Genomic DNA, 14,628 nt, shown 5'->3' on the forward strand with positions numbered 1-14,628 from the left:
ATTGAGGTGGCTTCTCTTGTTGCAGAGCACCGGCTCTAGGCGCGCGGGCTTCAGTAGTTGTGGCACACAGGCTCCAGAGTAGTTGTGGCGCACAGGCTTAGTTGCTCTGCAACATGTGGGATCTTCCCAGACCAGGGCTCTAACCCGTGTTCCCTGTATTGGCAGGTGGATTCTTAACCACTGCACCACCAGGGAAGCCCGGGATAGATTCTTTAAAATCAGTGATGTTAACCTTTCTGGGATCACAGACTCCTTTGGGAATCCCATGGAAACTAGGGACCTTCCCCCTAGGAAAATGCACAGACAGGTAAAACTCCATAGGCTACTGCAGCATCTTCACAGACCGCCAGCTAAGATTACCCAGGGATGTCCAGGAGCTCCAAGAACTTCACTTTCGGATGCGTTCCTTGTACTAAAACGCTCAGCTTACTAAACTCTTTCTCTATTCCTTTAGAGAGCCTGAACTATGTTGCCACTTGCGGCTAAGTGCCCTGGCCGAAGCAGAGGCCAGCTGGCCCAGGCGGTGGTGGGGCGGTGGCTTCGGGCCCCTGAGCCTGGTGGCAGCGGGAGGGACCCATAGACAGGTAATGGCTGCCATGGGGGGCGGTGGGCGTCCTCCTCAGCTTTTAGCATCATCCGGCTGGGCCCCTGCGCTTCGGGCGCATGTTCTGGGTTTTGGGGAGCGAACCTGCCCGGGTCAGAGGCGGGGAGCTCCGGCGTGGGGCCCGCGAACAGAGCTGCGCTGGGAGCCGGCGGGCTCCGCATTCATCATTGTTCCCACAGCGCCTGGCACGGGTTGGGGCGCAGGCAGGGATGGTGGTTCGAAGCGCGCCGTCCCTTCCGCGTCGCCCGCTCGCCAAGCTCTCGCCCCACAAGCGTTTCCTGGGCGCCTTCCAAGGGCCAGCCCCGGAGCCGGGAGCTGGCGACGCAAGGGAGGGACGAGGGTCCAAGTCCAGCCCGCTGACGAAGACGACGCGGGGCGCACGGGCAGCAGAGGGACCCGCGCGCGCCCCCGCCGCGCGCTCGTGACTGCGCCCCCGGCCCCGCCCCAGGCCTCCGCCTCTCGCTTCCCCCCTCCCCCCGGCTCGGCCGCGCTCCGGTCGGCGGGCTCCATGGGGAAAGCGGCCGCTCTGTGCCGAGGCGGTGGCTGTAGCGGCCGCTCCCGCGGGCTCTCGTCGTTCTTCACGGTTGTCCCCTGCCTGTCCTGCCACACGGCGGCGCCGAGCATGAGCGCTTCCACGCCCGGCTCCGAGCCGGAGCCCAAGCCTCGGCACCAGCCGGTGCCCCAGCCCAAACGGGATCTGGTGTCAGAACAGGAGTCGGAGCCAGTTTTTGAGACGGTGCCAGGATCGGAGCCTGAGTCCAGGAAGATGTCTGAGCCAAGGCCAGGGTTCAAACAGGAATTGGAACTGCTGCAGGGGTTGGGGACCGGGTCAGGGCCCCGGGAAGAGTTGGGCTCAAGCCTGGGGGCTGGGCCCTTCACCAAGACCCCATCCGAGCAGGTGCTGACGCTGGGGCCAGTAGTGGGGAGCGTGCCCTTGACCAAACTCGAGTCCGGGTTGTTGCCGGCATCAAAGGGCCCGCGACCAGGGCAGGTGAAGACACATCTTGGGGCTCCAGTGCCAGGGAGTGGCACACCCTCCGCTCTCCCGATGGTCTCACTTCCTCTGGACAGCTTCAAGGGCTGGCTTCTCAAGTGGACCAACTACCTGAAGGGCTACCAGCGCCGCTGGTTCGTGCTCAGCAACGGCCTCCTGTCTTACTACAGGTATGGAAGTGTCAGGGTGGGTTGGCTGAGTTGGGAGGGTGGTGATGCTGCAGCCATGGTGACAGAGGGCATCCAGAGTTGGAGGGCACTGCCATTGGCCTAGGGATGTTTGGGAACGCACACTCCAGCAGGAGAAATAATGCCTCTGGCCAACCTTCAAGGGCTGGGGCCCTGACCTCAGGCAGGGGAGCCCCTGTGGACATGACCTCTGGCAAGCTTGGGTCTAGGGAGTGAGCAGTGACGTTGGAGTGAGGGAGTGATTTGGGACCTCGGGACCCCTCTGGTCCTGTTAGTTGTGGGACCTGGGGCAGCCAGCCAGAGTCAGCCCCCAATGTCCTTGATTCAGGAGCTTTCTGGTTCAGGAGCTAAGATCACTGTATTAGGGACTGAGGGGGACAGTAACCTTGTTCAGTCCTTGGGACCCACTCACGGGAAGGGCTCCTGCTCCCTCCTCAGTTGGTCAGACTATTTCCCACTTTTCCTGGTGCCTGCTGGTTGCTGGACCTTGGCCTGGGGGCACAGCAGACTCACAGACGCATCAGACGTGGCTTCTGCCCTTCAGGAGCCCATCTTGGCATTCAGTGGAGAACCAGGAAGCGTCCCACCGTGGCCTTTCTTATTCTAGAAGCAATGTGGGATTCAACAGTGAAGTCCAGTGGTGAGATAGCTAACACTGTGTTCCACTGAAATGGATTGAAAGGGGGAAAGATCCTGAAGGCCGTCTAGGTATATTTCCTGGGGATGGTCGGTTTAAACTTTGAGATCTCTGATCACTCTATACTATCAATTCTCAAACCTGAGCGAGCACTGGAATTCCCTGAAGGGCTTATTGAAATATCAAGTGCTCAGCCCCGCTGCTGAGTTTCTGCTGCAGTGGGTGTAGGAGGGGCCTGAGATTCAGCTTTTCTAACAAGTTCCCAGGTGATGCTGCTCTGGGCCACAGTTTGAGAAGCACAGCTCCATTGTCATTGCAGACAGGAGGGCCCTGCCATTCTGTTTGCTGAAGCTCGGGTCACTTTGCTCACTTCACTCGGCTGGGCAGTATCTCTTCAGGTCAACCACCAGAGCATTTATATGGTCTTTCCTCGCCTTTTTGGAACACAGCTTCTAGAGGATAGTTGAGTCTGTGATGCCACTGAGAATTTGGGAGCTCCACTGAACTTAAGTGATGGTTCCCACTCAAAGTGGGGATCACTGTCTTTAATTCCTGGCAGGGGAGAAAGCTGACCTGTGTTTCTATAAATTTATTTATTTTATTTATTTTATTTTTGTGTTGAGTCTTCATTGCTGCACGCAGGCTTTCCCTAGTTGCGGCGAGCGGGGGCTACTCTTTGTTGCGGTGTGCGGGCTTCTCATTGCAGTGGCTTCCCTTGTTTCGGAGCACAGGCTCTAGGCGCGAGGGCTTCAGTAGTTGCAGCACGAGGGCTCAATAGTTGTGGCTCGCGGGCTCTAGAGCACAGGCTCAGTAGTTGTGGCGCACGGGCTTAGTTGCTCCGCGGCATGTGGGATCTTCCCGGACCAGGGCTCGAACCCATGTCCCCTGCATTGGCAGGTGGATTCCTAACCACTGCGCCACCAGGGAAGCCCTGACCTGTGTTTCTAATGTGTTCATCTCGTGTGGTGTCATTGGTGCCCCTCGGCCCACTTGGCTGCACCATACAGATCACAGGACAGAGTGTTCTTAGAATTTGGCAACTGAGCAAAAAGAGATCCTTTTCCAAATGGTGTTTTTATCCCACTTCCCATACTCCGTCAGGTGTGTAAACATTTTACCAAGGCATACAATGATAGGGATCATCAGTGATTTGCTATAAATGTCACTCTGTCTTCTTATAGGCAAGGGCCATAACACATAGGGCACGTCGACTGTGGACCACACTCTCTGTTTTATGTTATGTTCCATTTATTTCATCATTGAAATCACGCTGTGAGGTGGGTTCCAGGATTGTACAAATGAGGAGTTCTGAGGTTTGCCAGAGGGATGTGGCTTGTCCAAAGTCACTGGGCAGGGTAGGCAGTAGAGAGAGATTCTGACCCAGGCCCTTTGCACTCCAAAGTCTGTGCCTGTCCCAGATGTGTGTCCTAATGCCTATTCATCCTTGAGTTCAGCATTTCTGAATTATGTGCATTTTACCAGGTACTACTAGGGGTCAGTATTTGAGGTCAAGGTAATGTTTATGAGTCTAGGGTCCCACAGTGGCAGGAAGGCCTAGTTCTAGTGGAAGTAACATCTGACCTTATGTATTTTTATTTTATTTTAATTGGAAGAGCAAAAATGTCCCTCTTTTTTTCTTAAGATAACTATGTATAGACAGCATTTCAAGATTATCTCAAAAGTACAGATTCTCTGGGTAATTAAGAAAAATTCTTCTTGCTTGCTGATAAGGTTGTGGGGACAAATGCTGGTTTTGGGGTGAGAAGGGGGTGGGGACAAGTTTTCTTGTTGTGTGCTTGCACAGTCCAGCTCTGTAGTTTCATTTGTGGACACTTCTAGATTCCAAGGTGGGCAGAATTGTTGCTCGACTCACTTGGGTAGGATGAATGATCCCTGACATTTGTACAGCCCTCTCCCTCCTTTAGCCCCACGTGAGGCCGGCCACGAAGGTGCCTTCATTCCCATTTTAGAGGAAGGGAAACTGAGGCCGAAGGAGCAAACTTTAGTGGTGTATCCTGAGGCACCCAGCTTGCGGGCTGTGCCTCCAGTGCCACAGGAGATGAGTCAGTCTCCAAGTACAGAAAAGGCCCGTCCGAGGTGGAGCTGGAATCACCACTTCTCCCTGCACCCAGTTCTGCCTTCTGGAAAACGGCTTTGGTCTGCTCTTCCTCGGGCCTCGCAGCACTTCAGATGTTTGACACCACTCTCCTGTCCCTGCTTCTGGTCTGAATCCTGCCTTCCAGACCAGGCCTGGCTGTCGTGCCTGCTGGGCTCAAGGACTGAGCGCCCTTTGGGCCTGCCGCTCACAGTCCTGACAGCACAGGTTATCCAGGGCTCCATTTGCACCCAGCACCGGGCATGGGTCACCTCCTCCAACCTGCCCCAGAACCCCAGTTCTCAGTAGTTCTCCAAGTGTGTGTGCTTGGAATAGAGGCAAATTCAAGTGCTCAGAGCTGCAAACAGAATGAGAGAACTTTTATTCATGATCTCCTTTCCTTAGGGGTCAGGTAGAGTCGGCTTTAGTCCTGGGATGACAGCTGGGGAAGGAATCAGAGCTGCTTCTCTTGCTAGCTTCCCTTTTGGAAAGACCACTCTCTAATTTTTTTCTTTTAATTAAGCGAAGCCTGGTGTTTGGAGAAAATGCGGGCACGTGTCTTGTCCTCCCTCCCTGATCCCATCTTCCAGCCTTCCCCCCTCCAAGATAACCATCATCCAAATCCTGGTCACCGTCCACTTTCTTTTCTTTTTATTTAGTTTTATTTAACCTATATGCAATTTTTTTAAAAAAACACATTTTTCATTTCAACCATTTGAAACTTTATAAAAAAGCATATTGTACAGCATATGATTTTGGGGGACTAGTATTTTTTTTTTAATTTATTTATTTTATTATTATCATTATTTTTAAGCTGGTGGTTTTTTGTTTTTTTTTAAAATTTATTTATTTATTTATTTATGGCTGTGTTGGGTCTTCGTTTCTGTGCGAGGGCTTTCTCTAGTTGCGGCAAGTGGGGGCCACTCTTCATCGCGGTGCGCAGGCCTCTCACTGTCATGGCCTCTCTTGTTGCGGAGCACAAGCTCCAGACGCGCAGGCTCAGTAGTTGTGGCTCACGGGCCTAGTTGCTCCGCGGCATGTGGGATCTTCCCAGACCAGGGCTCAAACCCGTGTCCCCTGCATTGGCACGCAGATTCTCAACCACTGCGCCACCAGGGAAGCCCTGGGGGACTAATTTTGACTGCTTTATAACAGCCCAGGATGTGAGCGCACTTTTTACTTATTCATGCTCCTCTTGATGGGTGACTACAAAAATGCTTGTACACGTGCGGGCGTTCCTCTTGGGTGAAATCACTGGGTTGTGGAGAATGTGAACGCCAAACTCTTTTCCAAAGCAGTTGTGTCAATTTATAGTCCCACTGGCAAGAAATAAAGAGATTTTTGTGGATCTCTATCCTTTGCTGAACTTGGTATTGTCAGCATTGATTTTGCCAATTAAATGGTTATTGCACTGTAGTCTTGACCTGCATTTCAATCCCCATTATTTTTACTTGAAAATCAGTGGGGGTTTGGATTAGAATTTCTCCATTAAGTATCGCTTCCTCGAGTGCTTCTGCCCTAGATTTTGCTGGAAAAGCTCATTCGATTGCTTAAGTTTATTCTAAGGGAGAAAGTACATAGTGCCAACAGCTGGGCTTAGTAAATTTATATTATCAAGAATAAAAAGATGCTCTTTGTAAATAGTGTCACATATAGAAAGTATTTCTGGGAGGTCTGGGTAATTGTTGGCAGGTTTTTACTTCTTTCCAACAATGTGCTAGGAATATAAATACAGGAGACGAGGTTCTTATTCCATTGCCTGGCACTCTTAATCCCATATCTATTTGAATATTCGAATATCAATAAGGGGAATATGGTTTTGCCCTCTTTTTTTTTTTTTTCTTTTTTGGTTGTTAGTTCCCATTTAAAAAATTTCATCCCCAGTTCTCATCTCCCAGGGAACATGGAAGAATTCATAAATGATGCAGAATTTTCAAAGGTATTAGCCCCAGCAAGTCCTTACGGAAAGAGTGTTTTGAACATAAGTTTTATTCACATTAATGACAAAATTGATTTGATTAAACAAAATTCTGTTTTGTTGTATACAAGTTGCCTGTTTGGTGACATTATAAATGACATCTGTTTCCCAGGAAATGATTTCAAACAAAATATGAAACAAAAATGTTGTGTTTTAATTTATTATTGTTCAGACTGATGTATGGGTAGGAATGGCAAAGCCAGTTAGCAAGGAAGGGCTCAAAGAAATTAGTCTGGGTCTATAAGAAAGAAGGCTACAGTCAAGTGAAAGTAAGTTTTGAAAGTCCTCTGGCTGAGGAAGCCCACTGAACATATGGTGAGCTGGGCCCACTTTGGGGTGGTGGCCAAGACATCTTTGCCTCTAGGATGGATCAAGTACTCCTTCCTCCAGTGGGGCCAACTCTCAAAGGCAAACTCTCATGGAGACTATTTTTTTTTAAATAAAGTTTTATTGGAACACAGTCATGCCCATTCATTTTGTCTGTGGCTGCTTTTTTTTTTTTGGCCGCGTGGCTTGTGGGATCTTAGTTCCCTAACCAGGGATCGAACCTGGACCCCCAGCAGTGAAAGCGCAGCGTCTTAACCAGTTGACCACCAGGGTGTATTTTTAATATCAGTTTAGGTGATGCTTGAAGGATGGAGATGGAAAAGACTATCCAGTTGCAAAGTGTCCCTGAAAACATGAAGTTGAAGGTGCAAGTCTTCAGGTTAAGCCGCTGGGGTTTCCACCTCAGAAGGCGGCCTTATTATATTGGATTCAGCCTTAATTTGAAACATCATCCAGTGTTTCATACTATGAGGCCAGGTAGGAGGCTGAAAAGGAATGCCCAAGTTGATAATGTGTAAACATTGGTTTGAAGTCCGTTTCTTTAACGTTTAGCACGAGGGTGTTGCAAAGAGCCTGCGAGTGGACTGGCAGAGTGTTTTGGAGAAGCACAGTGCATTCTTAGCAAGGTCTAGTGACACGAATTATGATTTCCTCCCACAACCCGCTCCCCTTCCTGACCTTTCTCTTTCTATGAATAGCTGAAAACCTCTGAGTCACGCTTGCTGCCTCCTACCTGCCTCACCCCACATCAGATGGAACTGCTGAGCCCTACCTGTCTCCTTCCTTTCATCCATCCTTCCTCCCCATTCCTAGCACCACATCCTGGCTCAGGTCTGCCTTCTGCTGAGCTGGTGCCCCAGCCCCCAGCTGTTGCCCTGGACAGGGTCCCCGGTGTGGTGCCACCTCCCTCCCCGAGGGCCCTGGATTTGCCTGTCTTCTCCAGGCATCTCTTTCAACAGTTCCAACCCCTGGGTTAGCAGTCCCCCACTTTGGGTTTTTCCCATTTGAAATATCCATAGTAGCCCCAGACTGACCTAAGGACCACATCTTCCTCCTTTGGGAGTTTACAGAGTTTGTGTATGGGCATCTCTGCAGACAGCTTTGTGCCAAAGGAACACCGTGGCCAAGTTTGGCATCTTCTTCGTGTTCTACATGAAGCCTAGCACGGTACTTTGCCACTGATACGCCCTCAGTAGCTTGGTTAATCTGAATGGATGAGTGAGTGAATGAATGAGAATTGCCTGCAATTTTATGGGGTTTCAGAAAGCAAGTATGTTAGTGCCAAACTTGGACTTTTCTTAATTTGTTTTCAAATTTGAAAACTTGTTTGCTGAAATAAGATTGGGAAGATGAATTGGAGGTTGCCGGCTTAGCCAGGAGTGCTGGAAAAGTGATAGTTATGAACTGCAGATTATTTGGATATGTTATGTTGACAGATTTGAATGTGTTGAAATAGGCTCCTCCATGAACCAACAGCCTTGTATCTGTGGTCCTCATTTGTATTTCCATAGGGTTACAAGGGTTTGTGCATGTTGTCTCTGTGTCCCTAGGGTGATTTGTCACTTCATAAAGTGTGGCAGTGACTGGATGAGTGGCGAGTAAAGATAAAGCTTTTAAAAGGGCTTTTCACAATCCCAGAGCTCTTTAAACTAGTTTCATGTGCACCTGACGGTTTGCTTTGCATGTGTTATATGTGCAGGACCCTGTGGGAAGCAGGCTGTGTGTCAGAGGTGAGGCCTCTGCCCTAAGATGTTAGATCTAACTGGATAACAGGCCCTCACAAACATGGGGTTCTCTGTGGTGTCAGAGCGATTTCCAGTTCACGCTTGCGGTGAGGAGTGCAGCCTCTTCCTTACTGTCCTGTTAAATGGGGGAAGAAGTGGGAACTCGTGGGCAGCACCAGCCTGCTGACTCAGCCGGTGCTAAGGCGCCCACCCACCTCACATCGGGGAGACTCCTTGCTGGGGTGCCATGTTGGGGTCTCCAAGACTAACCCAGATTCAATGACCCACTGGGAGGACTCCCAGCACTCGGCTCGAGGTGTGCTCGCAGCCTGCTTTATTACAGTGAAGGGAAGCAAAGCACGAGCAGAAAGCGAAGAGGGGCATGGGATGAAATCTGGGGAAGCGAGGCACAGGCTTCCAGGGCTCCTTTCCCAGTGGAGTCATGCAGGACATGCTAATTCCTTCAGCAGCTGGTTGTGACACACATGTGAAAGGTTGCCAAGCAGGGATGTTCGGTAAAGACTCAGCGCTCAGGGATTTTATGGGGGGTCTGGTCACGTGGGTACCCTCTGCCTGGCACGGTCCCAGAGTCCAGGCTCCCAGAAGGAAAGCAGGTGTGCAGCACGGACCACACATTGTTTGCACAAGCAGTTTGGGTGTAGTCAGTCACGCTTACCAGTTAGGGGAACCCCGAGGTGTTGCAGGAGCTCGCCAAATCCAGACGCTTAGGGCCAGCTTTGGATGCAGGCCTTTCAAAGGATGAGCAGTCTCGGGCTCACCTCCTTCCTCCCTGCAGACTTCAGTGATGTCAGTCAGGTCAGGACCGGCGCTCTCTGGTTCAAGGAGAGCAAGTGCTTACACTTGGCTCTGAGTGGAGAGGGGCTTCTTGTTTCCTGCCAGGCTTGCAGGGTGTCTCACACAACTCGTGGTCCGCTGCTCTGTGTGCTGAGGGCCTTCTCTTTGGGACCTCCGCCCACGTGGTTGGCCCTTGATTGCTTCTCAGGCACTTTTCTGACCTAGACCTCCCCTGAGGCCCTTTGGTGGCTCAGGTTTGCAAGTGACAAGGGTGCACTTGCCACATGGACCTCCTTCCTCCGCAGGACCTTCCCTTTTGTGCCTTTGGTGGAGTGTCTGGTGTGAGTTCTTCAGCTCCTGCTGACCCTTTTACCTTCTTCAGGGAGGGTCTGTTATTCTAAGATTGGGGCCGGCGAGCAGTCTAGAACATTGTGACCGCAAGCGTGCAGCTTTGGTTGTATCAGTCATTGAGGGCCACAAGGCAGCGTGGGAGACAAGCACATGTACTGTCATCAACCCACTGGGTGGAGGAGGAGGAGGAGGAGGAGGAGGAGGAGGAGGAGGAGGGAGGCCTGCATGCATCTTGGCCAGTCAGTAAGAGCCAGCGGGTTCAGGCGCAGTGCCGTGGGGCCTCCCAGTGGGCTTTATATTCAAGCCTGCGGCTTTTACACCTCCTGTAATCTTCTGGGATGCAGTTGGCAAATGATGTCAATAAAGAAAGACAGGCCTGTGAAAAGGATGTGAGGTTCCTTAAACCAAGATCAATATCTCCTTATCCCAGGGGGAAAGAGATACGGAGGAAATGGGCCTGTTTCCTGGAAGACTACTCTGGATACTGACATGTGGAGAGGAGGAGATGGTAGGAAACACCCCTGAACTAAATTGAAATTGGCAGCTTCATGTGCGGTGAGTCATGTGCCAGGTGTCACCACACAGATGTGGCTTTAGGAGGCTCATCACACACATGAAGCAAACTGTCGTTGAGTTTTAGGGTCATGCTGGGTGCTGTATGCTTTTCTTCTTTTACGAGCGACTCTTTCCCGCGTCCGTTTCCGTTTTTAAGTGTTCTCGGAGGTCTGATCACTTAGCTTCACTCCTCTCAGCACCTCGTCATGTGCTTAGCCACAGCTCTGCACCTCAAATGCTGACTTAACAATCTTGACTCACACCATTTGATCTACATTGCTGGGCCGTTGCCTAAACCAAGAAGAGGGCAGGTAGCATTGCTGTGCTTGCATCGGAACCTGCCAGATTGTGTGGTCCTTTGAAGCAGCAGTAGGTGCTGTCTTCCTAAAGTATAAATTATAGTTTGTGGCTTCCCTGGGCTCACCACTCACTGCCCTTCCCAGTTGGGTCCCCCCACCCTCCTTCTTCTAGCCTTGACTCTTCATCTGCCCAACTCGCCTTATTCCCCCTCTGCAAACCACATGCCTTTCACTCTCTCCTCCAGATCCCTGCACCTGCCACCCCCTGCAGCAAGGAGAACCCTCCTCATTGCTGCAGACATCCTAGCCGAGCAGTCTGATTCCAGGTCATCTCAGCCTGGACCTGCCTGGATTCCCCTGCCGTGAGCTGGGCTGGAAGAACCATCCTTCCTCTGATCCCCCTTTGTGTGTTGTGTCATTTGGCCGTGTACCCCTGTTAGCTGAATGTTGGTCTGTCTCCTCCCCACCAGAGCATAGGGCTGTGTCTTCCCACTGTAGTGTCGCCTGGGGGGCTGGGCATAGTGCCTTGTACTTGTAGATTCTCAAATTTCAGTGAAGTTTTTTTTTTCCATGGAAGACACTTTGTAATTTTAATCTTTCTGCATGTTATAAAGACCATGAACATGCAGCCTGGACTATAGCAGTAGCTCAGGTGGTGTCACTGAATTGCCAGGAAAATGGAGTGACCACTGGGGGCTACACATGGCCCAGCTTTTCAGCTCCTTTCTGAGGTTTATCCTGATGTAATGACATTGAGAGCTCACTGTTTTCATTTACATTTAAAACTCTGTTATAAAGAATTTAAAACATATATAAGAGTAGCCAATAGTATAATGAACCCCCGTGCACCCATTATCCAGTTTCAACAATTATTAACTTCCTGGCCAATCTTGCTTCATCTCAGTGCCCCCACCCCACACCATTTTGAAGTGAACCGCAAATATCACACATCACCTGTAAATATTTCAGTATGTATCTCTAAAGGATGAGGATTTTAAAAAACATATCCACAACACCGTTGTTACAACTAAAACAAATTAGCAATAATTCCTTATTATAATCAAATATCCAGTTAGTGTTCAAAGTTTCAATGGTCTCAATTGTCATAACTTTTTAAAAAATGTTTTATTTTATATTGGAGTACAGTTGATTAACAATGTTGTGTTAGTTTCAGGTGTACAGCAAAGTGATTCAGTTATACATATACAAGTATCTATTCTTTTTCAGATTCCTTTCCCATTTAGGTTATTACAGAATATTGAGCAGAGTTCCCTGTGCTATACAGTAGGTCCTTGTTGGTTATCTATTTTAGATATAGTAGTGTGTACAGTACATGTCAATCTCAAACTCCCAGTCTATCCCTCCCTCCACCATAAATGGTTTTTTGATACATTTGTTTGTATCAGGACCTAAATAAGGTCTACCTATAGAATGTCCCACAGTCTAGGTTTTGCTGATTGCATCCTCCTGGTGTAGGTTAACGTGTTCCTGTGTCCTCTGTAGTTCCTTAATTTGGTAGATAGATCTAGAAACTTGATCAGGTGGTGATGTGTTCTTCCATCAGGAGCTCATAATGTCTGGTGACTTCTAGGTCTATGACATTAGCAGGTGGTAACAATCAGTCTTAGATTAACCTAATTCTATCATTCTTCCTCATTTATTAGAAGGAATACTTCTATAACGAGAAACTTACCCTCATCTACTACTCATTGGTTACTCAGGGATACAGTTCACACAGGAAAGGCAGGACAAATACCATTTAGCCCTTAATGATGCTCGTATCATCCTGCCTTAACTTTGCTTAGTGGGGGCGTCTTCAGTTGGCTCTGGAGTCCTCTGGAAAGGACCCTGATGGTATTGCTAGCTTCCCATGTCCCGCTTGAAAAGATGTTCTAGGCTCTTCTTGAACTTGTCTTGGCTCAGCCCTGGAGTCAGCCATTTCTGACTATAGTCTGACTGGGAGGCTGGCTGGTGCTAGGATGAAGCATATGGAAACAGGAATTGGCCTTGACACCAGCCTCCTTTGACTTGCAGGAATCTTTGAAAAGAGGGGAGACAGAGGTATGAAACCTCGCTGTTCTGTTTGCCCCATGTCCTCATGAGCTGGGCAGAGGCTGTTCTATCTGTATTTAAGGTCTTTGGTTCAACAAAGAAAAATTCAATGCATGAGATGAAAATGGTGATGGAGACCATACCCTGTATTTTTTCTCTGTTCTATCTTAGATTCTAATAATGACCACATTTGAACACTGCTTAATGGTGTATAAGGTGCTTATGCGTGTGTCATCCCACTTGATGACAACCCAGGGAGAAAGGTAGTTATTATGTCCTGATGACAACTGAGAAAGCCAGGGTTTGTCCCACTGCAGTGGCATCGCTTAGTGGGTGGCCTAACTGAGATCTGAATCCAGCACTTTCTGGAATTCCACACCACCGGAGCCTGTCCTCTTAGTGTCAGAAGCTCTGACTGTCTTCCCACCCAAACAAGCCATCCCTCCAGCTCTCCCTGGGGTAGATATGTCCCTGGTCCACTTGGAGACCTGTGAGTGGGCAGCCTCCCTCAAGAAGGGATGGTTGGGGGGGCCTTTGCCCCCTCTTGGTTCCCCACCTGTTACCTTCATTCAGGAGATACCCTGTCTGGCTCGCCTGTCTTCAGGATTGGGCCCTGCATGTGACCACACAGCAGGAGTGCTGGCTCTGGAGGCCTCATGAAAAGCTAGTCTCGTCCCATTGTGATCAGGTACTTACTAAACAGTGAAACTGTTGGCAAGGACAGCTGCGCCTGTGCACTAGGCTTATCTGTTATCTATTGCTGCATAACTTGGAGGCTTAAAACAACAACAATGGTTTTATTATCACTCACAGTTTCTCTCAGTTGGGAATTCAGAAGGGGCTTGGCTGTACCATTCTGGCTTGGGCCCTCTCATGGGGCTGCAGTCAGCTGGTGGCTGGGTTGGAATGGCAGGTTCTGGAGCATCTGGAGGCTGGCCGGGCATCTCTCTCAATCCATGGAGTCTCAGGGCTTCTCCTTGTGCTCTGTCCACATGGCTGGTTTGGGCTTCCTTACTGCATGGTGACTTCAGAGCAGCCAGACTGCTTCCCTGGAGGCTGGCTTGCCTCAGAGGGAGTGTCCCAAGAAAACGGGGCAGACATGCACGGACCAGACCTGATCCAGAGACTACATTTTCAGCAGTACCGCTTTGATCACTGGACCCAGAATTGAGGTCAAAGTGGCTTCCTAGTAATTTTTACCTTTCAAATCAATAACATGGGACATATTGAGCCTAGGAATTAAGTCTACAATTGTCTTGATTTCTTAGGCTTTTTGATTGCAAGTAGCAAAAGCTTTCCAGAGCAACTAGAGCGATGTATGTGTGTGTCTAAAAAAGGCTTTCTTGTGAGACCACAGAATGGTTTTACAAAGGCTGCCTGGCAGTTTGCACACTTTTCTCATTTCTGATGTCTGATTTACTTCTTATTTTCCTCCCTGTAGTCCAGTCTGTTTTGTTTTTTTGCTCCTTGGGCCACGTGGCAGAAGGTGGCTGCTGCCTACAGCTCCTGAGTTCATGAGTTACAGGCATAACCGTCAATACAGCAGAGGCTGTCAAACTACCTTAACCCAATTTCTATGAAGGAAAACTGGATTGGTTCCATTTTAGTCAAGTTTAATCAAGTGGAGTCTGGGAACAGGTCTGGGTCAAAAATGACTGCTCAGGCCACCTGGGAGTGGGGCTGGGGCAAAGTTCCAAGTAGGTTTGTCAGATTTAGCAAATAAAAATATAGAATACCCAGTTAAATATGAATTTCAGATAAATTTCAAATTTCAGAATAAATAAATAAAATTTCAGTATAGGTATATCTCATGCAATATTTGGGATATACTTATACTAAAAATTATTTGTTGTTTATTTAAAATTCAAATTTAACTGGGCCTCCCATGTTTTTTTAATTGTACTATGTATTTTAGCTTAGGACTTTGTTTTTTTCATCCTATATTTTATCTGGCAACCCTATTCTTTCTTTTTTTTTAAAATTAATTTATTTATTTTTGGTTATGTTGGGTCTTCCTTGCTCCGTGCGG

At 49.0% G+C, this 14,628-nt stretch overlaps 1 protein-coding gene across 6 annotated transcripts in view; it reads left to right on the top strand.

Annotated features, from left to right (window-relative positions):
* OSBP2 (oxysterol binding protein 2) overlaps positions 1 to 14,628 on the top strand; it is a 162,078-nt gene that overhangs the window by 7,373 nt on the left and 140,077 nt on the right. For 2 of the 6 annotated variants that reach the window (XM_082417255.1, XM_082417256.1), the window contains exon 1: positions 1,092 to 1,768. The exons of 2 other annotated variants lie outside the window; for them this stretch is intronic. In XM_082417255.1, coding sequence (XP_082273381.1) covers positions 1,113 to 1,768 — 656 coding nt within the window. In that variant the 5' untranslated portion in view covers positions 1,092 to 1,112. Of the gene's footprint in view, positions 1 to 1,088; positions 1,769 to 14,628 lie in introns of those variants that run through there. 2 more of the 6 variants (XM_082417254.1, XM_082417253.1) reach the window with 2 other exon arrangements.

The sequence above is a fragment of the Balaenoptera physalus genome (assembly GCF_965194825.1).
Source record: "Balaenoptera physalus genome assembly, chromosome: 12".
NCBI classification, from domain to species: Eukaryota; Metazoa; Chordata; class Mammalia; order Artiodactyla; family Balaenopteridae; genus Balaenoptera; species Balaenoptera physalus.